Below are 27,993 nucleotides of genomic sequence, written 5' to 3'. Positions count from 1 at the left end.
AATACACTTCATTCATGCTAACTAATATCAGATTTTCTATTTTGCTCTACATCAATAGAAGTATTTTATATTTCATCCAAAATATTTTTCTTATTTCTGTTTTAACTATCTTGACATTTTTTTCAATGTATTTTCAAGAATTTATTTTCTTTTGTGTCTGATGTTTAACCACTTTTGTCCTAATAATATTAATCTGTACTTCTTAATAAGTCTTGCAGAAGTTGGTCTATCCACTACATTTCCCTATAAACTGAATTAATATTCTGTAAATCAGCTATTTATGATTTTTTAGCTTATTATAATAATTGATATTTTAATTTTATATTCTTTCCTTCTATGTTCTTTGGGTGTATGTTCTTTTCTAGATTCTAGATTGTACTTCCTATTACTTTAAGTTTGTTCCTTGTTTTGTAATGCATGCTTTAAACTACAAATATCTTTGTTTTGGCTGTATCCCATAGATTTCAAAGTATACTGTTTTCCTTTTCATTTTACTTAATTCAACGTATTTTCTGTTAGTAAACCACCGAAAATGGGGTTTTTTAGTTTAGGGATTTTTGACATGTGTGAATAAGATGTGTAGCTAGCTCTCTTTTAATTTTATATTTGCTTTTACTTTAGAGAGAATAACTTGAGGACATTGATTACTTGAAATTTGTTGGGAATTCCTTTATTGTATGAAAGTAATACATTGTTTTAAATTAATTAACTATATTTCAATAAGCTAATATAGATTTCCAGACAAGGTGTATTTCAAGAGCTATAAAGAGATATTTTATAATTATAAAAAAGTTAATTCACAAGGACTAAGCAATCATAAATGTATAATGTATCTAAAAATATATCAAATAAATGAAGCAAAGATGGACAGAGCTAAAAGAAGAAATAGACAAATCCATAATCCTAGTTAACAATACTGATAGCCTTCTTACTCTGACTGATAGAACAACTAGAAAAAAAAAACATTTTAAGACATAGATAAATTTTTAGAACACTAGGAACCACTTTAACCTGATCTAGCAACTAGATTATACATATGCTTTATATGAAAAAGGAAATACCACAATGATAGGCAATATGCTGTGCAATAAAGAAACAACAAATTTCAAAATACTGAAAAATTACACAGTGTGTTCTGTGACAATTGAATTAGATTAGAAATCAATAAGAATAAATTTTCTATGCAAACACCCATAATACTCATCAAACTGTATACATTAAATATATTCAGCTCTCTCTATAAAAATTATACCACAATAAAGCTCTTAAATGGAGAATAAATTATTTAGAAAAACATAAATATTTGGGAATTAAACAACAAACTTCTAAACAACTGCCATGTCAAAGAAGAAGTCATTAGGAATATTAGAAAATATTCCACATAGAACTAAATGAAAGTAAATTGGATGTATTTATAATTTTTTGAGACACAGCTAAAGCAGCACTTAGAAGGGAAAAGGGTAGTTTTACAGGTTTACATTTAGAAAGTAGGATGGCTTAAATTAATGTTTTAATTTTCTATCTTAAGAAATGAGAGAGTAAAATTAAAATCAAGAAATTATAAGGAAGGAGAATTAAGTCCACAAAAGAGAGAAAATTGAGAAAGATGAGTAGAAAAGAGAAAACAGAGAAAATTAACAGAGCTAAAAATTAGAGAAGAGAGGAAATGGAGAAAATTAAGAGTGCTAAAATTGGTTATTTGAAAATAATAATATTGAAAAACGAAACTCTTGGGAGAAGATCAAAATAAAGGAGAGAAACAACTATCAATGCCAAGAACGAAAGAAGTGATATCACCAAATATACTGTAGAGTTAAAAGAAAAATAGAATGTTAAGTGACTATTAGAAAGAATTTTACATCAATCAATTTCCTAAATTGGGTAAAATGGAGACATTTCTTGAAAAATACAACTTTCACACCTTGACAAAAGACAATATCGAAAATGTGAATAGCACACTCCCTATTGAAATTGAATTCTTCATCAAGGGAAACTTCCAAAAAAGCAAACTACATATCAGATGACTTCACATGTAAATTCAAAATTTTTTAGAACTATAAGTGTTTTACGCTTAAGACATTACTGGAAAAATAGAAGCATAAATAAATAAAGAGAATACCATGTTTATGATGTGAATATTCAATATGGTAAAGACGTCAATTCTCCCTAATTTATTTCTCATTATAAAGCCATCCCTTTCCATATACAAAAAAATATTTTATAACAATTAATAAGCTTTCCCTGAAATTTCTATGTTAATGTAAAGACCAGAATAACTAAAACAATTTTGAGTAGGAGGAACATACTTGGAGACTACATATCAGACTTCACAGACTTCAAGTCTACTAAAAAGCTAGTTACAAAGGCAATTTGGCAGGAATAAAGACAGACAAATGGATAAATGGACTGAATAGCAAGTCCAGAAATAAATCAACACTTCCATAGTCAATTGATTTTCATTTCAAAGTCTTTTCCACACATATTGCTAAAACAATTGGCTATCCATATATAAAAAAATCAACTCCTATTTTATGCAATACTTAAATGTTAATGTAAGACGGATAATATACTGAAATATACATACTAAAACTATAAAGCTTCTAGAAGAAAATGTAGAAGAACACATGTACTTCACTGCCTCTAAATATTATTTGTTTCCTTAAAGATGCAGTTGTGTAGCAAGTTCTCTTTTAATTTTATATTTGCTTTGAGGACATTGATTACTTGAAATTTGTTGGGCATTCCTTTATCATATGAAAGTAATAAATTGTTTTAAATAAATTAACTATATTTAAATAAGCTAATATAGACTTGCAGACAAGGTGTGTTACAAAAACTATAAATAAATATTTTATAATTATAGAAGAGTTAATTCACAAGGACTAAGCAATCATAAATGTATCATGTATAATATACAGTACACATTGTATATTGCCATGGCAGTTGTTTAGAAGTTTGTTGTTTAATTCCCAAATATTTATGTTCTTCTAAATAATTTATTCTCCTTTAACAGCTTTAGTGTGGTATGATTTTTACATAGAGAACTGCATATAAGAAAGAACTATAAGATGTTGAACACTAGATAGTAGATTTGTTTTTATATTGGTTTGAAGCTACTTTCTGTATATTATAGGCTTGTACAAATTGGTAAAAATATTGAGGATAGTGAGTCAAGGTGTCCTACAGTTAGAGAAGAAAGATACAGATGTGAAAGTAAAAAACTGAAATGAGCCTATTCAGTTGGAATTGGTGGTGTCAATATGATTCAAGACTTTTTAAGATAGCTATAGATACACAAACAGATAAATAGATGACTTGATAGATACATAAATGTATATAAATAGATAGATACATATAAATAGATAGATTGATACATAAATAGATACATGAATAAATACATAATAGTTCAGCATAGACATAAGCACATTTATGTGTAATGTAAGAAATCAAAAGCAATGGTTTTCCCATGCTAATGAGCACACCTACTGCCCAGATGTTAATTTAAAGCCACCAAGGCTCTGGGTGTTGTGTCATATAGCTGACTAATGCACACGATACAATTAATATTTAGAAACAGTGTTTTGGTTTGTTTCTAAATTACCTTTCAGATTGAAAGTTATTTGTAATGATAAATAACTAAATTTCCTTGAAAGACACAAAGATACTACTTTTACAAGTTAGAAAGAAATAGAATACATTTTTGAAAACATTATAAAGAAGAGTTTACCTTCTTTGCAGGTTGCTTCAGGATCCCATCTTCCATTTATACAGATTGAGTGTTTCTTTTCTGATTTTCCTTGACAACTGTAACTTTGGTTGGTGTTATGGTCAAGTTCAGTCTTTCTCTCAGATGCAAATATTTTTAACCATTTACACTTCTTAAGTTCCTCTGTCGCTATAAAATGAAAATATTCCCTTGAAAAGACTAATTCTAAGAACCAAATAACAAATACAATAAATAGCTATGAAGTCAGTAATATAATGAACTTACAATTTATGCCTACAAGTTCCACCAACAAAGTTATTACTGATCAAATTGCATGAAATGGACTATGATATATGAACCTGAGTCCTGCATCCAGTTTTTGAAATTTCAGAGAAAATATCCATCCTAAAGACATTCTGCATTTCGGATTGGAACATTTTTGCATGATCTACATAGTGAATAGTCATCGCATGAATAATCTGGTCCCAAACTTCAAACATGTGCAAATGTTCACATTCATTTGTTTTTAGATCTCAAGCATGTCTGCATTGCTTTTAATTCACAATCTTAAAACATTAAAATAAAAACAATTATGTGTGGATATAGAATATCAAGTTGCTAGTTTATATATATTTTTTCAAGAAAAGTAATGAAACATAATAAGAAAAGTACATCTAAGGGTTTTTTAATAGAATCTTAATTTTTAAGATCTTTTGAATGATCACCAAAAAATAACAAATACTTGGAATAAGAAAGTGGGTACTTAAAGTTAAAACTTGTTTTCTGTATATACATGTAGAGTCTTTGAGAAGCTATATTATACACCAGGTCATTCTATGATCCAATATAATGCCATAATAACAATTTTTTTTCTGGCTCCAGAAAAAAAGTTAAATATGGACTAAAAAAGCTTTTTATATAGCTACCTATTTCAAAAAATCAATGCAGGTGGAAGTCCTTTTTGAATATGACAAAATATCAGTATAGGTCTTTGGTAGTATTTGTTATGATTTGTTAGTGATAAGAGTCAAGTGAGGATAACAGAATAAATAAAAGTCAAGTAGTTGGCTATCGAAAAGTAGTGATTTGAAAATGCAACCCTGAAAAAATAACATGAAATAAGGAGATGAATTCAAAACACACTAGAGGCTTGAGAATCAGCCCTATTTTTAGGATTTGTTCAGAGTGTTGAGGGAGACAAAGCCGATAGTATTCTTCAGGGAATGGTAACTGAAGGAAGATATATACTCAAAAGGAGCAGTGGTGGCTGCTGTCATCATCCTATGATTGACTGGTTTCTGAAAGGAAAGCAAACTTATTTATTAGGAGAAAATAAATATAGTAAGAAGAATGAAAAGCTAGACTAGACAGAGTTACAAAATAAACACTGAGAGGAGAAAATTGGAATAAGGTCTATTATAGCTGAGAGGGATTATGTTAAACTGAATACAGGTAGAGGATTAACCTTTGCAAGGAAAACTCTGAGATCAGGGGAGTAATAATTGAAGCACATGTTTTGGTGTAAGGTAGAATGAAAAGTTAATGAGGCGAGGTCATTTGTGGAGATGGAAGAGGATAAAGATGAGGTTTGGTGAAGAACTGGCAATACCTTGGACCAGACTGTGTTTAGTAAAAATGTAGGGAGAATAAACAATGAAATTTACTGATTAACTTAATAAGCTCCTATTGAATATCTCCCGTCTGTCAGCCAGTCTTTTGGTATGGGCAATGTATCAGTGAACAAAACAGGTATGAATCCCTGCTCTCATGGAGCCTGAGCCTAAGCTCTACCTTCTTCTTGGAATAATTAATGACTAGAAATCTGATGAATAAATAAGACCGGGCATCCAGGGCTCTCTTTGAATGCAGGACCCAGGAAAACTCCAGGAAAGAAGTCATCTAAGGGAAAAGTGAAGGAAGATAGCTAAGATTCTCCCGGTCAGTCATCAAAGACTTGGTCATCCAAAGGTCAGGACGATTCACTTACAGTGAAATGCATCAGTCAGGGCAGGTTCCTGGCCCCAGCCCAAGGGCCTCCTGTGACTGAGTTACCTACTGACTGGGAGGGCCTGAGCCCACCTTCCCTCCAGCACATTAACTTCTTTTTGCTGCATTTGAAACTGACTGAGAAATCATCATTGTTAGAAGTTTTGAGAGAGGCAAGATTCCTAAAGGAATGCATGAAATGGGTATTTTCTTAGCTATATTTCCTTGTTTTAAAGGTCCTAAAAGAAAGAGTATCATATAAAAACGAAACTGGTATTTCTGCAGAGATAGCTGTATTTTCCTGGTAACTAGTACTCATATTTTAATCATGTGAATATCAGTAAGATTTAGCTTCACACTTGTAAAGATAAACAATGTTAATATCAGGACAGAAAGATTCATAAAATTCTCTTCTAGTTTATACTTTTCCTCTTCAGACATATATTGAATTATAAACAACAAATGTTGGGAATCATTATAACTTAAGCTGACATTTTCAAGGATAACTAAATTTCAACAATATGGCTGCAAATGTTAAATGTCAATTTGAGAAGTGCATTCTCACCAATGCACTGAGGAGGTTGGGTCCACTTTCCACTAATACATGTGACTGATCTGGGTCCAATCATTGTAAATGCTTCTCTGCAACTGAACTCTACCAAGTCTCCATGGTGATAGAGAGGGGCAGAATGGGTGACATAGCCGTGATCAAGTTCCGGTATATCTCCACAGGTACTCTTCTCCTCTGGAAAATTTCACAAAAATATGTTCGTCTTTATCATTTAAGTTTGTATAAGAGTACAAATAAAAGTGTTGACTTACCTTTAAATATTACTATTTTTAATACTTTACCAATACACACGGGCAAAGCTGTCCAATGTCCATCAACACACTGAATTTTATGAGAGCCCTTCATCAGAAATCCAGGATTGCAGACATATTCCACCACGTCACTGTGTCCATATTCTTCTCTCTGTGTGTCTTTAACTTCCCCACTGAGGAGTTGAGGAGGTGGAGCACACGATTTTACTTGCCCTACAGTAGACATGCTGTGTAAATAATGGTCACGTGGTCTATTTTACAGCTTAAAAATCCAGCTAATGCAGAGATTTTTTGTTAGTTTATTATTTATTACATAATTTATTTTAGCATTTTTAAACAATGAAAAAACAATGGTGTTTACACCAGACTCTGTTTCCTAGTTCTATTACTCATCCTGAGCTAACATATTGGAAGTCTATGTAAGCCCAGAAAACATGTTCAATAATCCAGATACCCTAAATAGGTATGCAAACCAATTAATAAATATGGGTGTGTAAATTATAACAATATTCTTATTCCATGGAAACATTGTATCAAAACTTTTGGAAAAAATATTATCCTTTGAAACAAGTATTTGATCAAGTTTTTTTTTTTTTTTTTTCGGTACACGGGCCTCTCACCGTCGCGGCCTCTCCCGTTGCAGAGCACAGGCTCCGGACGCGCAGGCTCAGCGGCCATGGCTCAAGGGCCCAGCTGCTTCGCGGCATGCGGGATCTTCCCGGAACAGGGCACGAACCCGCGTCCCCTGCATCGGCAGGCGGACCCTCAACCACTGCGCCACCAGGGAAGCCCCTTGATCAAGTTTTAACTTTTATTCCAGCCATACATATGATTGAATTGACTATAAGCTACTTGAACATTGTTTAGACACACTTGATGACACTTAAGGTAAGTCCCACATTATATAAAATGTCCAATATTAATGGTGGAATTGTAGGCAAAAGGAAACCTAACAAGAAATTCTGCCAGTGTCAGGTTCCTTATACATATCTGTGGATACTTCCACCACACATTTCAAGAAGCAACTGGAGATTAATTTCTTAAATAAGGAAAACTGTTTTATCTACAACCCAACACTTGTCCTTGGTGGGTACACCTCTGGCTTAATGCATTAGATTATAGATGCACTGGAAGCAGACAGAAAATTAAGAGAGGAAAGAAATGGTTGATGTCTAAGGTTTTAACTCTTGTTCAGCAGCTGTAAGATAAATATTTACCTTTACATGTTGGAAGATTAGGGGACCATCCAAAGTGGTAGCACTGAATTGAATCTGCTCCAACCATAATAAGTCCTTGTATGCAGGAGAATTTCAACACATCTCCAAGTCTATATCTGTCTTTCTTGGGATTAGCATCTAAATTGTTTTCCATTTGTGGAATACTGCATTCTCTTTCTATAGAAAGAGACAAATAATTTAGTGAGAATATACAACTAATCATTGCCAAATAAATACTATATGTGTCATGTAAAAATGAGGTGCTGGGTACTGCGTGCATATACAGAGGGGCAGCACATAAATGCTCTTCCTTGAAAAACATTACATATTAGGTTTTATAAACCCTCTCCATTCATATGGGGCTCTTTGAGAAATATTAAGGTATTGAACAGCAACGTATGTGTCCTGATAATTTATTTGTTAAGTCAGCTTGTTTGAACTGGATATGATTTTATCACTGACATTTATATAATTTAATGTTACTTTTTCTGTCTCAAAACGTAAAAAGATTCTCTCATGTTAAAGAAAACGAATGCTACAATTTTTAAATTGCACACAAATGAAAAATGGTATTTTTAAAAATATAATTGGGAAACCAGAACACACAAGGGAGACATTTCTCATGTATTTGAGTTACAGGAACATTAAAAACCCCTTAATTTTACAAGTGTGGAAATCAAACTGAAACATGATCAAATTGAAACATGAAACAAAATGAGGAACATGTTCAAGGCCACAGAGATAGGCATATTCTAGGTGTCATGATTATGTATAGGATATACAAGTATCTATTCTTCTTGTACCTATAAATGATCTTACTATTAATATATTTATAATTATTCTAACTCAATTTAGAAATGTATAAAATTATACCCCCAAAGTTATAAAATGTATGAAATTTGTGACATTGCTACAAATTATGAAAAATTGCATTTTTCTTATTCGGAGTCTTCCTATCTTGTTAATTAATTTATAAAATTCAAAACTGGAATTTGAAAATTAGAATTTCACCAAAATGAAAATTCATACTGTCTGAAAGTCAAGTCTTAACACATAGTCAAAAAGTTAGATATAAGTTAACTATTTTTAAAAGTAATGTCACAAAAAATAACTCAAAAAATAGTTTTCGTTTTGTGTTAATATTGAGTTTTGTAGCTTCGTTGAGAAGGTCACGCTTGATGAGAACAACTGACATTCCTTTCCGAAAATTCTACTCCAAATTTCCACATAGCAATACTTTTATTGGTATGTGTCTGTGTTTATGTATGTTGTGCGTATATACAATTCCTATTTTATCATATTGTGAAAAATGCTGCATTAACAATAACATCGGTTGTAGGCTATTTTCCAACTGCTGTCTTCACATAAAGAAAGTGACTTTAAGAAAGCCATGATCATGTTAAGAGCCTCCCCTTTTACTTAGAGTAAGCTCCAAACACTTTACAATCCATTCCTTGCCTACACTTCCAATGTCATCTATCTGCCCCTGGAGTCAGAGTCAATACAGAATTTTTAAAATAGGTCAATTTCTTTGCTGCCTCGGCTGTTGCACAGACCCTTATCTCTATACTGAATGAATGGTTTCCAACTTTTCTTTGCATAGATGTCTTCCTGTAGGAACTAGAGCCTTCAGTCCCCTCCTATTTTCTAAGCGCTTGGATTCTTTTGTTCTTCGAATACAGTTATTTGGAAAATATACTAGAAATATTTTACCTTTTGGTTCATTATTTACCTTAATTATTTGTTGTTTTTTCATAGTGGAATGAAAGCTCTTGAAAGGCAGGTCCCCTGTTTCTATCTTTCACCATTTTTCTCTTAGCCTACTTCTAGGTCATATTAGGTGTTTGTTGACAGCCTGAAAAGTGAAATTTGTGCCCAGAACACTCTTGAACAAGCCTGTCTCATTTCCATTATAAATTCACTCTATGTGTCTGTCTGAAATCTCTATTTTTAATCTTTTCTACTCTGCCTAGTGTTCTTTCTCCTCCTTCCCCTGTGCACCACTTAATCTCACATGACTTTGTCTTCTACCTCAAAGGAAAATAGAAACCATCAGCGACTGCTTCTTTTCAGCATTAGATTTACACATCCATTTTCCTTCCTTCCTCCTGATAGGAAGTTGGAAGTAGAGCTGTTGCCACCAAAGCCCAGGATTTTCTCAGCAGCGCGGGTTCCTTTCCCTTCTCCTTCACAGGGAACTTCCTGTGTTCAGTCTCTGCCTGCTCCCCTCTCTAGCATATCCTCTTCAGCGTTCAACACACTCTCATCTTTCCCATTAAAACAATTCTTTATTCAGTGTGTAATTCCCCTAGCAGTATATCCTGAACGTCCTCTTCTCTGTCACAAGCAAATCTTTTGAAAGAGTTATGTCCACATGCTGTGATAAGTTTCTTATTAATCATTTTTTCAGCAGGTTCTATGTAGGTTTTTCCCTGTCTACTCCATCCAAAACCATCTCTGTTGCAGTTTTTGTTGCCCTCTATGTAGCCAAATCCACCACATTTTTACAGTCTTCTAACGGGACATATCTACTGAATTAGAAATATTCACCACTCTAACAATCATAATAATGTAATTAGATGACAATTTCCTTGATTTTATTGTATGGCAGGCATTATGGCAAGAACTTTATATGAATAATTTAGTCCAAAATCCTTTGAAATATTAGAACATTTGTAATTATTAATCCATTTTCCAGATTAGGAAGTGTGAACAAAGCTTCAAATAGGCTTGGTTGTTGCCCTAAGATACATGCCTAGCAAACTGTAGAACTGGAATTAGAACCCATCCAGGCTGACTCCACAGGATTCACCATTAGTTGATCTATTATACTTGCTTTACCTTTACACATTTTCTTCTCTCCACATCTATGAAACATTCATTTCTAAGTTTTTCCCCTAAATTCTCTGGGTTCTCCTTTTTCCTATCTACTTTGCCATCTATTCCTCTTTGTCTGACACCTAAATGCTGGAATGCTTCAGGGCTCAGTCTTGATCTCTCTTCTGTTTTCATTCTACATTCTTTCCCAATGTGATATCATTATTTATAGGGTGATAATCTCACAGGTGTGTCTCCTGGTTAGATCCATGTATTCAACTCTGTAGTGGATATATCCAATTTTTATGGTCCATGGGCAGCCTAATCACAATGTGTTCAAGTCAAAAGTTGCCATGTTCTTCCCAAAGTGTTCTCTCTCCTGCCAGTAGCACCTGACAAAGTCATTTCCATTTACCTGCTTGCTTATGAAGCAATGGAGAGCAAGCACGCGAGTCCCTTGTCTTTTTGCTCTTTTCGACATCCATCATTTAGTGACATTATCTGTGTTTTCTGCCAACAAAATATATCTCAAATCTATCCTCTGCTGTTCATCTCTTCAGCCATAACCTTATCTAATCCCCACTTTTTCTCACCCTACATGGCTTCCTGAAAAAAAAAAAAAACTTTCAAGAATCCAAATAAAATTATATCATTCCTTTCCTTAAAATTCCTTATGACTTTTCATCAATCATAAAATTAATCCAAATGTGAACATGCCCTGAAGTAACCTGGATAATCTTTCCTTTGCCTCCTATCCAGCCTCAGCTCATAAAATTCTCACACACCTTGAGTAGAATCCATTAACCTTGGTATTTCCCAAACATTGTTTTGTTGCCAAAGCTTTGCATATACTGTTCCTTTGGCTTGGAACATTCAACATCCATTCAGTTGGCCAGAGATTGAAGCCCTGTTCCTAGCCCTGGAGAAAAGACCGCTGATTGGCAAACATAAAAGCGATTCATGTCACTGTCCTCAGAACTTGTCATGGTGGGAAAATAAAAAGCTCCTCTCAGTACCTGCAGAAATTAATACTCAAGCTAGGAGGTATAGAGCAGAAACTCAGGAGCAAAATAGTTGAAGAGGTTGTAAGACACTGTCATTTTGGTAATGAGTGAGTCTTTGGACTTCAAAATTTCCCCTCCATCCAGTTTACATTAAAGCAGAAGGAGACATCTCGATTTTAATCATCATGCCTTAATAATGACTCTAGATCAGTCAAATTTGGTAAAAATAAAACATTTTTGATGATTATTGTTAATTATGTTCATTTGAAAAGAATAACAGCTGTAAAGGAGTTCTTACCATAACATGCAGGTTTACCAGACCAGCCATTTTCACCACACACTATGGAGCCTGTTGTGTGTCCATCTCGGTTCTCATGCCCATCAAGGCATTCGTAGTCCAGACTGTCATTGAGCTTAAACCATGTGCCATCACTTCTGGCTCTGGCATTCTCAAATACTGGCATATCACAGGATTCTAAGGGATAATGTAATAAAAATATTTCATTTCTAATATTATTTAGTGGGCAATCTGATTAAGTTTCATCTCAAGGGGAAAGGGGGCTTTACCAATTAGTATGTGCTAATAATTTATGATGCAAAAATAATCCAAGAATACCAGTGATCGATCACTGTCCTGGAATAGTTACTCAAAATGAAAAAAATATGTTTCTGTTATTGTTTTTTTTTTTGTTTGTCTGCAACACACGGCTTGCGGGATCTTAATTCCCTGACCAGGGATCGAACCTGTGCCCCCTGTAGTGGGAGTGCAGAGCCCTAACCACTGGATAGCCAGGGAATTCCTGAAAAAATATGTTTCTACACAACATTTTTCTCAACACTTAATGGCTCTGAAATATTTCTTTTATGAACATTTTTCTCAATTTAATTATACTTATGCATTTTTCCCAGGCTAGTAATAAAATAAGCCATTACAGATGTATTGTACTATTTTTGTAACAGCATTTTCTGAATTAATATGCTGAACTTATTAGAAGTTGTGACATATATGCCAGAGAAAAATTGATTAATTGAAAAAAAGAGTAATTTTCAACAAGGTAAGTAAATTTTTAAACATTCTATAGAATTCTACTTTAAAACACACTAATATTTAAAGTCACATGCTGATTTTGCTTTCCCAAATATATTTCTAATGGTTGTGTATTCTTTTATATTTATCAAGGTTGAATGCAGAAGTAGTTCTATTATTTATAACAAGTTACAAGAAAGTAAAATGTTTCTTTACAAGAAAGTAAAATTGAACAGTATCAATTTTCACTAACACTGTAATAGAGTGATGTTAATAAAGGTTTAAATAATTAATCTCAAATTTCATAATGCGTTATGTAGCCAGCCAGCTTAAAACTTTAAAAAATTAAAGCAAAACTATACTAGTAAAAACAAAAGTAATAGAGAAGTTTTCTCTTCCATGAAAAGAGTGTTAGAATGGAAAATTGGTCACATATTAGTACGAAGTGAGTTTGATATGGGGGCAACTTTTATCATTTTCTCTTTGGCTAGTGCCCATATTAAGCATAGACATTGGAAAGAAAAAGAAATAAAATGTAAACAGTAGAAAGGGATATTTTAAATATCCACTTCACTTGAAGTGACTATGTAAAATATCACTTCAAAAATATCATTGTACAGCTTTGGGGTGAATAAGATAAACTCAGCAAATTTTCCTTAGAAAATCGTCATAAACATCTGTGTGGTGGGACAAAAAAACCTCTCAGCACAGCAGAATTTGGTCCTATCTAGAAGTGTTTCTGTGTCTCCACTTACTAGATGTTTATGAAGATTTCCTAACAGAGAGAATTTTTCGCAAGTGGATCTACCCTACAGTTTCAAACATAAATTTTACAAGTTATATTATTTGAAGATTATGCACTATGGACTCATATCTTCACTTAAAAACATAACCTTTAGGCTTAGGAGGAAAGATTCTGACATAAAAGTCTCATAAAATAAAATCAGATGCAATTGGCATAAAGGATTCAGGTAAAAATAAATGAGTTTATACCAGAATACAGGTATGTCTCCTAACTAAATTAGTTTATAATCACAGGATGTGTTAAAGTGAAAAAAACTTGAAGTGAAGGATGCAGTGATATTCTACCCTACTAGTAATTAATCATAAAAGGTAAAAAATGATACTCATTTTAAAATTTATCTTTTCAAATACAGCCATGGGACCACATCAACACCTCATACCACCCCACCCCAGCAAAAAAAAAAACGGTAAAAAGAATGAAGTTAAAGAAAACTTCTCTAGAGTGATCATTAGGATAATGAATACAAAATAATCAATTACTTACTAATGCATACAGGTTGCATTGACCATCCACTTTGCAGACATGTAATTAATCCTGATGTATTACCACCTGCTGTTACATATCCTGGTTTACACGTATACTGTGTTTGTTTATTTAAAGAATATGCAAAGGTAGATTCAGAAAAAAATCCGTTCTTAATTTGTATATCTGATTTTGAACATGTTTCTAAAAGGGAAAAAGCATAAAGAAAAGATAAGCATATATTTGATAAACATTTTATAAGGATGCAAATAATATAACTATAGAAAAATGGGGAGTCATTTATAAATGTAAACCTAGAAAAATCCTAATCATTTAAGTTCTTGTGTGAGAGAAAAAAATCTACGAGTTTCCAAAGATATTAAATCAAGACACTTTATTCATGTTTTTAGAACAAAGCAAGATTTAAAGTACTCAGAATCCTTACTAGGAAATTATTAGAAATCTGTTTGTCTAATGGATCTGGAATCCTACAGCATGTCAGAACTCTATTAACAATGGGTTTCCTTTCCTGGGACTTGTTAGAAACATTGCTTAGTCTGGATCTCTTAAGCAACCCAGAACACAGTTAACAAATTGGGGTATCTCAGATTAGGTGATGATCTCGGAATCTTCCACCACAGTTACCATGGGCTTTGTATCTGAGAATTTGAAATGTTTGTCATCAAAACTGGGTGCTTAAAGCCATGTCAATATATGGAGTTCAATGGAGATGACAATGATCAACACATGTATTCAGTCTACAAAGGACTAAATGATGCTTCGTCAAACTATGTATAACTAAACTTGAAATAGTAAAGTACATTTCTGTCACTTACTAGGTCTCTTCACAGAGCTCAGCTTCATTTATTAAATAACTCGTGGATAAAGAAGAAATCAAAAGAGAAAACTTTGAATATTTTGAATTGAATGAAAATAAAAACATGATAAGTAAAATTTTATGAGATTTATGAAATGACATGAAAGTGTGCTGAGAGGGGAAATTTAACATTAAATAGCAATAATAGAAAATAATAAAGATTGAAAATCTGTAATAGAAAACAATGATTGAAAATCAGTAATTCCTTTTACTTAAAAACTATAAAAAGAAAAGCAAACAAACACAACATATATAAATTTGAAAGAATAGAGTGACATTAGTAAGATGGTGGAATAGGATGCCTCGACCTCTCCCCACAGACACACTGAATTAACAGCTATGCACGTATCAGCTCCCGTTATTCAAAACACTGGTTGAGAGGCTCCTGCATTCAAGGTAAGTGAGAAAATGCTAAAATCCTAACTGTTAGGAAAAACTGAGACACACTGTCACAATAAATCCCACCTAGGCACAGCACCATATAATTGGGAGGGAACCCTCAACTCCCAGCTTCTCCTGGAGGAGCAAAGAGATTGAACCACAATCTAGGGCTCCAGTTTTCCAACTGCTAGTCCAGGGTCTGGCTTCTAACTCACCTGCCTCTGGGAGGGCCCAACATTTCCAGTCTCCTGGTACTACTGAGGACAAAGTGGAATGGCTGTGCTAGCACTGCTCACAGGTCATCCCCGACCTTAGTGCAAAGGGAGCAGCTCCCAGTTTCTCCATGGAAGGAGTTAGACTACACATCTAGACCCTCATCCTTTTTTTTGTGTGTGTGGTATGCGGGCCTCTCACTATTGTGGCCTCTCCCATTGCGGAGCACAGGCTCCGGACGCACAGGCTCAGCGGCCATGGCTCACGGGCCCAGCCGCTCCGCGTAATGTGGGATCCTCCCAGACCAGGGCACGAACCCGTGTCCCCTGCATCGGCAGGCCGACTCTCAACCACTGCGCTACCAGGGAAGCCCTAGACTCTTGTCTTTTCTGGCTGCTGCCTAAGGAACTGGCTCCTAACTAACCTCTCTCTGAGAGCTGATGAAGCCCAGAATTTGTTGGTGCCTGGGGACTACAGAGAGCAAAAGCATGGTTTGGAAGAGCACAGGGTTTGAAGGAGCATGCAGGCATTTCCACAGCCCTTCTCCCCAGCTCAGTGCAGAGTGAGTGAGGGGATAAAGTCCAGCTCCCAGCTTCAGCAGCTTTTCTGGCTTCTAGGTCACCTGTCTCAGGACATAGATGGGAGTTGGCATACTCTAGACCCCTGGAAGATGCTAGGTACAAAGACAGCAGTTTGGATGAGCATAGAAGTTAGAGAGACATCCAAAATCTCTGGCCAGGCTAACTGATGAAGGCTTTCTACTTATGAGTCCAGTCTGTGAAGACTAGGAGATGTGGGTGTTTCATCTAATGCACAGATATCAACACAGAGATTTGAGAAAAATAATAAGAGAAATACGTTCCAGTCAGAAGAACAAGATAAGTATCTATAAACCAACACTAACTAAATGTAAATCACCTGACAGGTGATTTACATTTACAGTGATTTCCCCAACAGAGATTCAAAATAGCAGTCATAGAGCAAAAAATTTGACAAAAGAGTAAAGCAGAGGTGGTTTGGGCCTGACATATGTCCCAGGTGAGTGTCACGGGCAGCTCCCATGTCCAAACCTAAGTACTCAGCTTCTTCCCTTGCTTCTGATGTTCGCCCTCTTGTAACTAAAGCTTGTGGGTTTATTACTAGGGAATATTTAGAAATAAAATACATTTTTCAATGGCAAAAAAACCCCAAACAAACAAACAGAAACCCCAAAACCCACAAAATAGCCATCATAAACATGCTTACCAAGGACAGGAGAGCAATAAATGTACAAAGTAAGAATTTCAACAGAGAGATAGAAAATATAAAAATTACCAAAAGAGAAATGGTAGAACTGGAAAATGTGATAAATAAACTGAAAAATTAAATAAAGGGGTTCAACAACGGACTAGTACAAGCAGAAAAAAGGATCAGTGGACGCAGAGGTCACTAAAAGTAATTGAGTCAGAAGAGCAAAAAGAAAAAAACAGTAAAAAGTGATCATAGGTTACGGCACTTATGGGACACTGCCAACAATGATCACTATATATGTTACAGAAGACTGAGAAGGACAATAGAGAGGGAAAGGGGCAGAAAACTGAATCTGCAAAAAATACAACCCTCCCCCCGACTGATACACATAATCAGATTGTCTAGAGTCAAAGACAAAGTAAAATATTGAATCAGCAATAGGAAACATCACAAAGAAGGGAACCGTAAAACCACCAGGTGATTTTACAGCAGAAACGTTTGAAGGCCAGAAGGAGTGGGATGATACACTCAAAGTGTTGAAAGAAAAAACTGCTAAGAATACTATACCAGCAAATTGGACCATCACAAATAAAGGGGAGGTACAAATATGACCAGACACACAAATGCTTAGGGAGTTTATCGCCACTAGATTTGCATACCAAGAAATGTTAAAGGCAGTTCTTCAAGTCGAAAAAGAAGGGTGCTAAACACCAGCACAATAGCATAAGAAAGTATGACACTCATTGGTAATGGTAAATATAGAGACAAATATAGAATACAGTGATGGGTAAATAAGTTTTTTTAAAAATAGATCTTTATTGGAGTATAATTGTTTCACAATACTGTGTTAGTTTCTGTTGTACAAAAAAGTGAATCAGCCATATGCATACATATGACCCCATATCCCCTCCCTCCTGAGCCTCCCTCCCACTATCCCTATCCCACCCCTCTAGGTCACTGCAAAGCACTGAGCTGATCTCCCTGTGCTATGCTGCTGCTTCCCACTAGCTATTTTACATTTGGTAGTGTATATATGTTGATGCTACCCTTACTTTGCCCTAGCTCCTCCTCCCACCCCGTATCCTCAAAGTCCATTCTCTATGTCTACATCTTTATTCCTGCCCTGCAACTAGGTTCATCAGTACCTTTTTTATATATATATAGATTCCATATATATGTGTTAGCATACAGTATTTTTTTTTTCTCTTTCTGACTTATTTCACTCTGTATGACAGACTCTTAGGTCCATCCACCTCACTAAAATAACTCAATTTCGTTTCTTTTTATGGTTGAGTAATATTCCATTGTATATATATGCCACATCTTCTTTATCCATTCATCTGTCGAGGACATTTAGGTTGCTTCCATCTCCTGGCTATTGTAAATAGTGTTTCAATGAACATTGTGTGGTACATGTCTCTTTTAGAATTCTGGTTTTCTCAGGGTATATGCCTAGTAGTGGGATTTCTGGGTCATATGGTAGTTCTATTTTTAGTTTTTGAAGGAACCTCCTTACTATTTTCCACAGTGGTTGTATCAATTTACATTCCCACCAACAGTGCAGGAGGGTTCCCTTTTCACCACACCCTTTCCAGCATTTATTGTTTCTAGATTTTTGATAATGGCCATTCTGACTGGTGTGAGGTGATACCTCATTGCAGTTTTGATTTGCATTTCTCTAATAATTAGTGATGTTGAGCATCTTTTCATGTGCCTCTTGGCCATCTGTATGTCTTCTTTGTTGAAATGTCTATTTAGGTCTCCTGCTCATTTTTTAACTGGATTTTTTGTTTTTTTGATATTGAGCTCCATGAGTTGTTTGTATATTTTGGAGATTAATCCTTTCTCTGTGTTTCTTTGCAAATATTTTCTCTCATTCTGAGGGTTGTCTTTTTGTCTTGTTTATGGTTTCCTTTGCTGTGCAAAAGCTTTTTAAGTTTAATTATGTACCATTTGTTTATTTTTGTTTTTGTTTCTGTTACTCTAATAGGTGGGTGAAAAAAGATCTTGCTGTGGTTTATATCAAAGAGTGTTTTTCCTCTAAGAGTTTATAGTGTCTGGTCTTACATTTAAGTCCTTAATCCATTTCGAGTTTATTTTTGTGTATGTTGCTAAGGTGTGTTCTAATTTCATTCTTTTACATGTGGCTGTACCGTTTTCCCAGCACCATTTATTAAAGAGGCTGTCTTTTCTCTATTGAATGTTCTTGCCTCCTTGTCATAACTTAGTTGCCCATATATGTGTGGGTTTATCTCTGGGCATTCTATGCTGTAGCATTGATCTATATTTCTGTTTTTATGCCAGTACCATACTGTCTTGATTACTGTAGCTTTGTGGTATAGTTTGAAGTCGGGGAGCCTGATTCCCTCCAACTCCGTTTTTCTTTCTCAAGATTGTTTTGGCTATTTGGGGTCTTTTGTGTTTCCCTACAAATTGTAAAATTTTTTGTTCTAATTCTGTGAAGAATGCCATTGGTAGTTTGATAGGGATTGCATTGAATCTGTAGATTGCTTTGGGTAATGTAGTCATTATCACAATATTGATTCTTCCAATCCAAGAACATGATATATTTCCCCATCTGTTTATGTCATTTTTGATTTCTTTCATTAAGTGTTTTATAGTTTTCTGAGTACAAGTCTTTTGCCTCCTTAGGCAGGTTTATTCCTAGATATTTTATTCTTTTTGTTGCAATGGTAAATGGGAGTGTTTCCTTAACTTCTCTTTCAGATTTTTCATTGTTGGTGTATAGAAACGCCAGAGATTTCTGTGCATTAATTTTGTATCCTGCAAGTTTACCAAATTCATTGATTAGTTCTAGTAGTTTTCTGGTGTCATCTTTAGGATTTTCTATGTATAGTATCATGTCATTTGTGAACACTGACAGTTTTACTTCTTCTCCAATGTATACTCCTTTTATTTCTTTTTCTTCTCTGATTGCCATGGCTAGGACTTCCAAAACTATATTGAAGAAGAGTGGCAAGAGTGAACATCCTTGTCTTGCTCCTGATCTTAGTGGAAATGCTTTCAGTTTTTCATAATTATGATGCTTGCTGTGGGTTTGTCATATATGGCCTTTATTATATTGAGGTAAGTTCCTTCTATGCCCATTTTCTGGAGAGTTTTTATCATAAATTGCTGTTGAATTTTGTCAAAAGAGTTTTCTGCATCTATTGAGATGATCAAATGGTTTTTATTCCTTAATTTGTGAATGTGGTGTATCACACTGATTGATCTGCATATATTGAAGAATACTTTCATCCCTGGGATAAATCCCACTTGATCATGGTGTATGATCCTTTAAATGTGCTGTTGGATTCTGTTTGCTAGTATTCCGTTGAGGATTTTTTGCATCTATGTTCATCAGTGATATGGCTGTAACTTTCTTTTTCTGTGATATCTTTGTCTGGTTTTGGTATCAGGGCAATGGTGACTTCATAGAATGAGCTTGGGTGTGTACCTTTCTCTTCAATTTTTTGGGAGCATTTGAGAAGGATGGGTGTTAGCTCTTCCCTAAAAGTTTGATAGAATTTTCCCATTGAAGCCAACTGCCCTGGACCTTTTGTTTGTTGGAAGATTTTTAATTACAATTTCAATTCCATTACTTGTGATTGTTCTGTTTATATTTTCTATTTCTTCCTGGTTCAGTCTTGGAAGGTTGCATCTTTCTAAGAATTTGTCCATTTCTTCGTGTTTGTCCATTTTATCAGCATATAGTTGTTTGTAGTAGTCTCTTATAATCCTTTGTATTTCTGCAGTGTCAGTTTTGATTTCTTTTCCATTTCTAATTTTATTGATTTGAGTCTTCTCCCCTTTTTTTCTTGATAAGTTTGGTTAAAGGTTTATCAATTTTGTTTATCTTCTCAAAGAACAAGCTTTTAGTTTTATTGATCTTTGCTATTGTTTTCTTTGTTTCTATTTCATTTATTTCTGCTCTGATCGTTATTTCTTTCCTTCTACTGAGTTTGGGTTTTCTTTGTTCTTCTTTCTCTAGCTGTTTTAAGTGTAGGGTTAGATTGTTTACTTGAGATTTTTCTTGTTTCTTGAGGTGAGATTGAATTGCTATAAACTTTCCTCCCTCTTAGATGGCTTTTGCTGTGCCCCATAGGTTTTGGGTCATCATGTTTTTGTTGTCATTTGTTTCTAGGTATTTTTTGATTTCTTCTGTGATCTCTCGGTTATTTAGTAGTGCACTGTTTAGCCTCCATGTATTTGTGTTTTTTACAGTTTTTTTCCTGTAATTGATTTCCAATCCTATAGTGTTGTGGTCAGAAAAGATGCTTGATACGATTTCAATTTTCTTAAATTTTCCAGGGCTTGATTTGTGACCCCAGATGTGATCTATCCTGGAGAACGTTCCGTGTGCACTTGAGAAGAAAGTGTATTCTGCCACTTTTGGGTGGAATGTTCTATAAATATCAATTAAATCTATCTGGCCTATTGTGTCATTTAAAGCTTGTGTTTCCTTATTTATTTTCTGTCTGGATGACCTGTCCATCAGTGTAAGTGGGTGTTAAAGTCCCCCTACTATTATTTTGTTACTGGTCAATTTCTCTTTTTTGGTTGTTAACATTTGCCTTATGTATTGAAGTGCTCCTATGTTGAGTGCATAACCATTTATAATTGTTATATCTTTGCTTGGATTGCTCATTATGCAGTGTCCCTCCTTATCTCTTGTAATAGGCTTTATTTTAAAGTCTATTTTATCTGATACAAGTAACGCTACTCCAGCTTTCTTCTGATTTCCATTTTCATGGAATATCTTTTTCCATCCATTCACTTTCAATCTGTATGTGTCCCTAGGTCTGAAGTGGGTCTCTTGTAGACAGCATATATATGAGTCTTGTTTTTGTATCCATTCAGGCAGTCTGTGTCTTTTGATTGGGGCATTTAACCCATTTACATTCAAGGTTATTATTGATATGTATGTCCTATTACCATTTTCTCAATTATTTTGGGTTTGTTTTTGTGGGTCTTTTTCTTCACTTGTGTTTCCCACCTAGAGAAGTTTCTTTAGCATTTGTTGTAAAGCTGGTTTGGTGGTGCTGAATTTTCTTAGCTTTTGCTTGTCAGAAAAGCTTTTGATTTCTCCATCGAATCTGAATGAGATCTTTGCAGGTAGAGTAATCTTGGTTGTAGGTTTTTCTCTTTCATCACTTTAAGTATATCCTGCCAATCCCTTGTGGCCTGTAGAGTTTCTGCTGAAAAATCAGCTGATACCCTTATGGGGATTCCCTTGAACGTTATTTGTTGCTTTTCCCTTTCTGCTTTTAGTGTTTTTCTTTGAATTTAATTTTGATACTTTGATTAATATATGACTTAGTGTGTTTCTCCATGGGTTTATCCTGTATGAGACTCTCTGTGTTTCCTGGGATTGAGTGACTATTTTCTTTCCCATGTTAGGAAGTTTTCCACTATAATCTCTTCAAATATTTCTCTCAGACCCTTTCTTTTTCTATTCCTCTTCTGGGACTCCTATAATTCGAATGTGGTATGTTTAGTGTTGTCCCAGAGGTCTCTGAGATTGTCTTCATTGTTTTCATTCTTTTTTCTTTATTCTGCTCCTCAGCAGTTATTTGCACCATTTTGTCTTTCAGCTCACTTATTTCTTCTTCTGCCTCATTTGTTTTGTTACTGATTCCTTCTTGTGTATTTTTCATTTCAGTTTTTGTGTTGTTCATCTCTTTTTGTTTGTTCTTTAGTTCTTCTAGATCTTTGTTAAACATTTCTTGTATCATCTCAATCTGTGCCTCCATTCTATTTCCGAGATTCTAGATCATCTTTACTATCATTACTCTGTATTATTTTTCAGGTAGATTGCCTATTTCCTCTTCATTTATTTGGTCTTGTACTTTTTTACCTTGCTCCTTCATCTGTGACATATTTTTTTGTTGTCTGTTTTTTTAATTTTTTTAATGAGTGGGACTGTGTTCCTATCTTACTGTTGTTTGGCCTGAGGCTTCCACACTGGAGTTTATAGGATGTGGGTAGACCTGGGTCTTGATGCTGAGATGAGGACCTCCCTGAGACCTCACTCTGATGAATATTCCCTGCGGTCTTAGGTTCTCTTTTAGTCCCATGGTTTGGACTTGGAGCTCCCACGGAAGAAGATTTGCCCAACCCCTGCCTCATGGGGCATCCAAGATCCCCCAAGTCACATGGGGTGGTAAATAAAAAGAGAACAATAACAAAGTAAAAAATAAAATTAGACTAGGAAACTAACAGATATATTAGAAAGAATATAAAAATAAAAATACAGATGAATCAACAACCGGGAGGTACATCAGTACCACAATAGTACAAAAGCGGAGGAGAGAAAAGAAGAAAAACAAAAAGAGAAAAAAAAAGGAGGAGGAAAGCCTTGGCTGTGGAGGGTGGGGGCCTAAGACAAGGGCGAAGTTTGGGTGGTGGGCAGGGCCTATGCTTAGGACCCCACAGGGCTAGAAAAGGCCCTGGGAGCTGTCGGGGTTGTGCTTAGGCTCAAGGAACAGAAGGGGCACAGGCGTGCCCCCCATCCTGGTCTCAGAGGGCAGGGGACCTCACCTGGGAGCCTAGCAAGCTTCCTGGCTCGAATGGGTGGGGCCATTGCCTTCTGCTCCTCTCCCGCTCCTCCCAAGTGTCCCTCCCACCTGCCTCTCCTGATCTCCCTGACCTCCGGGGTGCCAATCCTGTCTGGCCTCAACTTCTCCTCCCCCTTCCATCCCCCCACATCCTAAACGTTCACTTGGGGGTTTCCTCCTGTCTCCTGGGGGGTCAGAGCCCCCCACCAGCAGCAGCAGGCATGCTAGTGGTGGGGAGATGCTAACTCCACGCCTCCACACAACACCACCTTGACACTGTCCCCTCAAATCACTTTTAATGCTAGTATAAAAGTTAAAAGGCAAAAGTGTTATGAATAAATATAACAAATTATATAAATGGTTACAAACAAAATTGGATGTAAATTGTGGTGTCAACAACTTACATGGAAGGGGAGAGAGATAAAAGTTTACAACTGTAAAAATTAGATATTTTATGTAAGCCCCAACAAGAGTATACCTATACATTACATCAAGGAAAAGAGAAAGGAATCAAAGCCTACTTAAACTGACAAACAACAAACAAATAAGGAAACAAACCCAATGAAACAAAGAAAGATAGCAAGAAAGAAAAGAGAGACAAAAGAACTACAAGACAAACAAAATAAGTAATAAAATGATAAAAGTAAAAAATTATCGGGCTTCCCTGGTGGCGCAGTGGTTGAGAGTCCACCTGCCAATGCAGGGGACATGGGTTCATGCCCCGGTCCGGGAAGATCCCACGTGCCGTGGAGCAGCTGAGCCCATGACCCATGGCTGCTGAGCCTGTGCTCCGCAATGGGAGAGGCCACAACAGTGAGAGGCCCGCGTACCACACACACACAAAAAAAAAAGAAAAAAAATCAACAAAAATACTTTAAATGTAAATATATTAAATGCAACACTAAAAGACAAAAACTGGAATGCATGGATAAAAATACAAGATCCACCTTTATGTTTTCTATAAGAAACTAACTTTAAGGAAAAAACACAGGCTGAAATATAAGGATGAAAAATGATATTCCATGAAAAATGGTAACCAAAAGAAAGCAGGGTTAGTGATATTTGTGTTAGAAAAAATAAACTTTAAACCCTTACCAGAAAACATGGGATCATGGTGACACAAGACATTCATTGTTTTTGTTCCTGAACTGACAACAGAAATTTGACATCCATCCACAAACAAACCTGTCTTTGAGGGAGGTGTGGGACTCAACACAATATGCCAAGGGACCCAGGAGGTGTCTCACCCCACATACACATGAAATAAAAGGCAGAGAGATCTCTGTCCTGACTGTGGTGTCTGCAGTGGCCCATGAACCAGCTCTATCCTCTCTCAGCCTCAGTCCAGTAGTCACTGGAAACACTGTCTTAAACAGTCACACATGGAGGAGAGTACTTATGTGAAAGTCCACGTTTTCACAGGAGGAGCTGCAGCACACACTGGAGAAAAAAATATATAAGTTTGGATTCATTGGACTGGGTAAGAGGAACAGCTCAACTTTACCTTCATCACCCTTCCCCCAAAGGAGGCACAGCTTAAGGCTAATAGAAAACTTCCTGGGCCCCTGATTTCTCCCACAGGGGAAAGGGGGAGTGTGTGTATGATTTTGCAGCTTCCTCCTCTGTATGGGATCTGCCAAAAGGCTCATTTCTCTTTCATTCCGTCCAGAGTACTAATAATGAGCTATATGTCTGGGAGTCACGAAGAGGCTATGAGAGCAGAAGACAGGACACTTACAGAGCATTAAAGGGAGGCTGATCCTACTAACTGCATTGCAAACTCCATCAAAGAACTCACTCAAAGCTGCTGGGAATGCCTCACCTTCTTATTCACCTCAACTGGCCCACTGGCCCCTTCAGGGCTCTGTCTGCCTCACTCACACACCCTCCCATCTTGTGGCCAGCCCCTGTGGGCACAACTAACATTGGAGGTAAAAGCAAGCTTTGATAGACAGCTAGTGAGCACACACAGAAATCTGGCTCAAATCTGTGGGCCAGGGAGAGAATACAAGATTAAGATGTAGTCCCATCTTTGGGGAAACAAAGACAGGCTGTCAGCACCCATCCTGGTGCATTGTAGGATCTAGACAAGGCACACAAGCACAGAAGTTCTGCCACTAGAGGGAGAAGAAGTGTGAGCTGGTGTTCCCATAGAAGATCTGAGATAGTCTAAAAGTCTGTAGCAGGGCTGAAGGAAGTTTTCTCACCCCCAAAGGAGACTGGTACTTCCAAAGCAAACACAACAACACTAAACTTCAAGGAACATGAATCAAGTAATATGGCATCAACAAAATATCACAAAGTCTTCAGTATTCAAACTCAAAGATTGGAGATCTGTGATTTACCCAATGGAGAATTCAAAATAGCTGTTTTAAATAACTCAATGTGCTACCAGAAAATACAGGAAGACAACTGAAAAACATCAAGAAAACAATACATGAACAAAATGAGCAGTTTACCAAAAAGATAGAAATCCAAAAAAGAACCAAAGAGAAATTCTGGTGCTGAAAATTCCAATGATGAAATGAAAATGCAATAGAGTAGCATCAACAACAGAATGAAACAAGCAGAAGAAGGAATCTGTAAGATAGATGGACAGATATAATGAAGTTATCCAGTCAGAGGAGAACAAAGAAAAAAGCATGAAAAAGAATTTAAGAAAGGCTACAAGATATATGGTATGTCATCAACAGAACCAATCTGTGAATTATTGAAGTTCCAGAGGAGAAAAGGTGGAGATGGGGGCAGAAAGCTTATTTAAAGAAATAATGGCTGAAAACTTCCCAAATTCAAGGGTGAGATTTGAATAAGTTCATGACATTTTTAGGTGACCAAATAAAATCAACATAAAAAGGTCCTCTACAACACATGTTATAATAAAACAGAAAAAATCAAAGAAAAAAGAGAAGTCTTAAAGGTATCATGAAAAGAGACCTTGGAACTTACAACAGAACCCTCATATGGCTCTAAGTAGATTTCCCAGCAGAAACCTAGTGGACCAGGAGAAAGCCAAGTGCTGAAAGAGAAAATTGCCAACCAAGAATACTTTATTTGGAAAATGTCATTTGGAAATGAATGGAAGATAAAGACTTCCCCAGACCAACAAATACTGAGGGAATTGAACACCAGTAGTACTGTCTTACTAGAAACACTGAAAGGAGTTATTCAAGGTAAAGTAAAAGAATGCTAATTAATAACATGAAAATACACAATACACTGGTAAATTTACGTATACAGTCACATTCAGAATACTATAGTACTTTGATATGGAATGTTAAACACTTAACATATTAAAGTTAAAGGACAAGAATATAAAAATAATGATAGCAACAACTATTGGCTAATAAGTACCCACTATAAAAAGAGGCAAATCATGACATCAAAAATATTAAAGGGTGGAGGGTAAAAGGAAAGAGTTTTTGTATGCGGTTGATGCTCACGTTTCATCAGTATAAAATAGATCGCTGTCTCTGTAAGATGTTTTATTTAAGTCTCATGGTAAACACAAAGCAAGAAACCACACTAGGTTCACAAAAGGTAAAGAGAAGTTTATTAAAAGCATACCACTATAAAAATCATTAATTCACAAAGGAAGGCAGTCAGACAGAAAGAAAGGAATTAGGAAACTACAAAAGAGTCTTAAAAAGAGATGGTATTAGTAAGTCATTACCTATCAATAATTACTCTAAATAAAATGGACTACATTCTTCAATAAAAGGCATAGGATGGATAAGATGGAGGAGTAGGAGGACGCAGAGTTCGTGTCTCCTCATAAACTAGGGCACCTAGGAGGCGCTGGTGGGGGACCTTGGACACCTAAGGGGAAGGGAGGAACCCCTATGTGACGAGGTAGGACATGGAGGGGGTGAGGAGGAGGAGAGGAAAAGTGGAGGCGGGATGGGATGGGCATGCCTGAGGGGCAGCTGGGGAGGGAGGCATTACCATGCTTGGAGGGGCCAACTCACAGTGAGAGAATCAGTGGGAATGGGGAAGAGACCTTCAGGGGATCGGGAGATAAGAAGGGAACATGACCAGTGTCTCCCCTGCCCACTCTGACCCGGCAAACCTGCTGGAGGCCTGGGCCTGAAACTCTGCACTCCTGGGCCCCCTCTGGCAGCACAGGCCCTGAGCTTAATCCCCACCACCCCCAAGGCTTTTTTCTGGCCTTCTTTTCTTTTCTTTTTTTTGCCCATGCTGCATGGCTTGCAGGGTCTTCATTCCCAGGCCAGGGATTGGGTCTGAGCTCCTGTGGTGAGAGTGATGAGTCCAAACCACTGGACTAACGGTGAATTTCAGGACCCAGGGAATATTAATTGGTATGAGATCTCGCAGAGGTCCTCATCTCAGCACCCAGATCTGGCTCCACCCAACTGCCTACAAACTCCAGTTCTGGACACAGCAGGCCAAACAACCAGCAAGACATGAACACAGCCCTACCCATCAAAATTAAAAATGAGATGACAAAAAATATGTCGCAGACAAAGGAGCAAGGTAAAAACCTAAAAGACCAAATAAATGAAGAGGAAAAAAAGCAACCTACCTGAAAATCAATTCAGAGTAATGATAGTAAAGATGATCCAAAATCTCAGAAATAGAATGGAAGAATGGATTAAGAAAATACAAGAAATGTTTAATAAGGACCTAGAAGAACTAAAGAATAAACAAACAGTGGTGAAAAACAAAATAATGGAAAATGGAAAATACACTATAAGGAATCAATAGCAAAGTAACTGAGGCAGAAGAAAAAATAAGTGAGCTTGAAGATAGAATGGTGGAAGTAACTGTCAAGGAGCAGAGTAAAGAATGAAAAGAAATGAGGCCAGTCTCAGAGACTTCTGGGACAACATTAAACAAACCAACATTCAAACTGTAGGGGTCTCAGAAGAATA

At 36.0% G+C, this 27,993-nt stretch overlaps 1 protein-coding gene across 5 annotated transcripts in view; it reads right to left on the bottom strand.

Annotated features, from left to right (window-relative positions):
* The window catches only part of LOC116757160 (complement factor H-like), a 120,352-nt gene that overhangs the window by 48,903 nt on the left and 43,456 nt on the right, over window positions 1-27,993 (bottom strand). For all 5 annotated transcript variants that reach the window (XM_032638586.1, XM_032638577.1, XM_032638605.1 and 2 more), the window contains 6 exons: window positions 13,868-14,050; window positions 11,851-12,027; window positions 7,732-7,908; window positions 6,545-6,727; window positions 6,258-6,437; window positions 3,728-3,895 (listed from right to left, as the gene is read on the bottom strand). In XM_032638586.1, the coding sequence (XP_032494477.1) occupies window positions 3,728-3,895; window positions 6,258-6,437; window positions 6,545-6,727; window positions 7,732-7,908; window positions 11,851-12,027; window positions 13,868-14,050 (1,068 nt within the window). The remainder of the gene's footprint in view (window positions 1-3,727; window positions 3,896-6,257; window positions 6,438-6,544; window positions 6,728-7,731; window positions 7,909-11,850; window positions 12,028-13,867; window positions 14,051-27,993) is intronic.

Source organism: Phocoena sinus, chromosome 1 (genome assembly GCF_008692025.1).
Source record: "Phocoena sinus isolate mPhoSin1 chromosome 1, mPhoSin1.pri, whole genome shotgun sequence".
Lineage (NCBI taxonomy): Eukaryota > Metazoa > Chordata > Mammalia > Artiodactyla > Phocoenidae > Phocoena > Phocoena sinus.
This window is presented reverse-complemented; position numbering and strand designations above follow the sequence as displayed.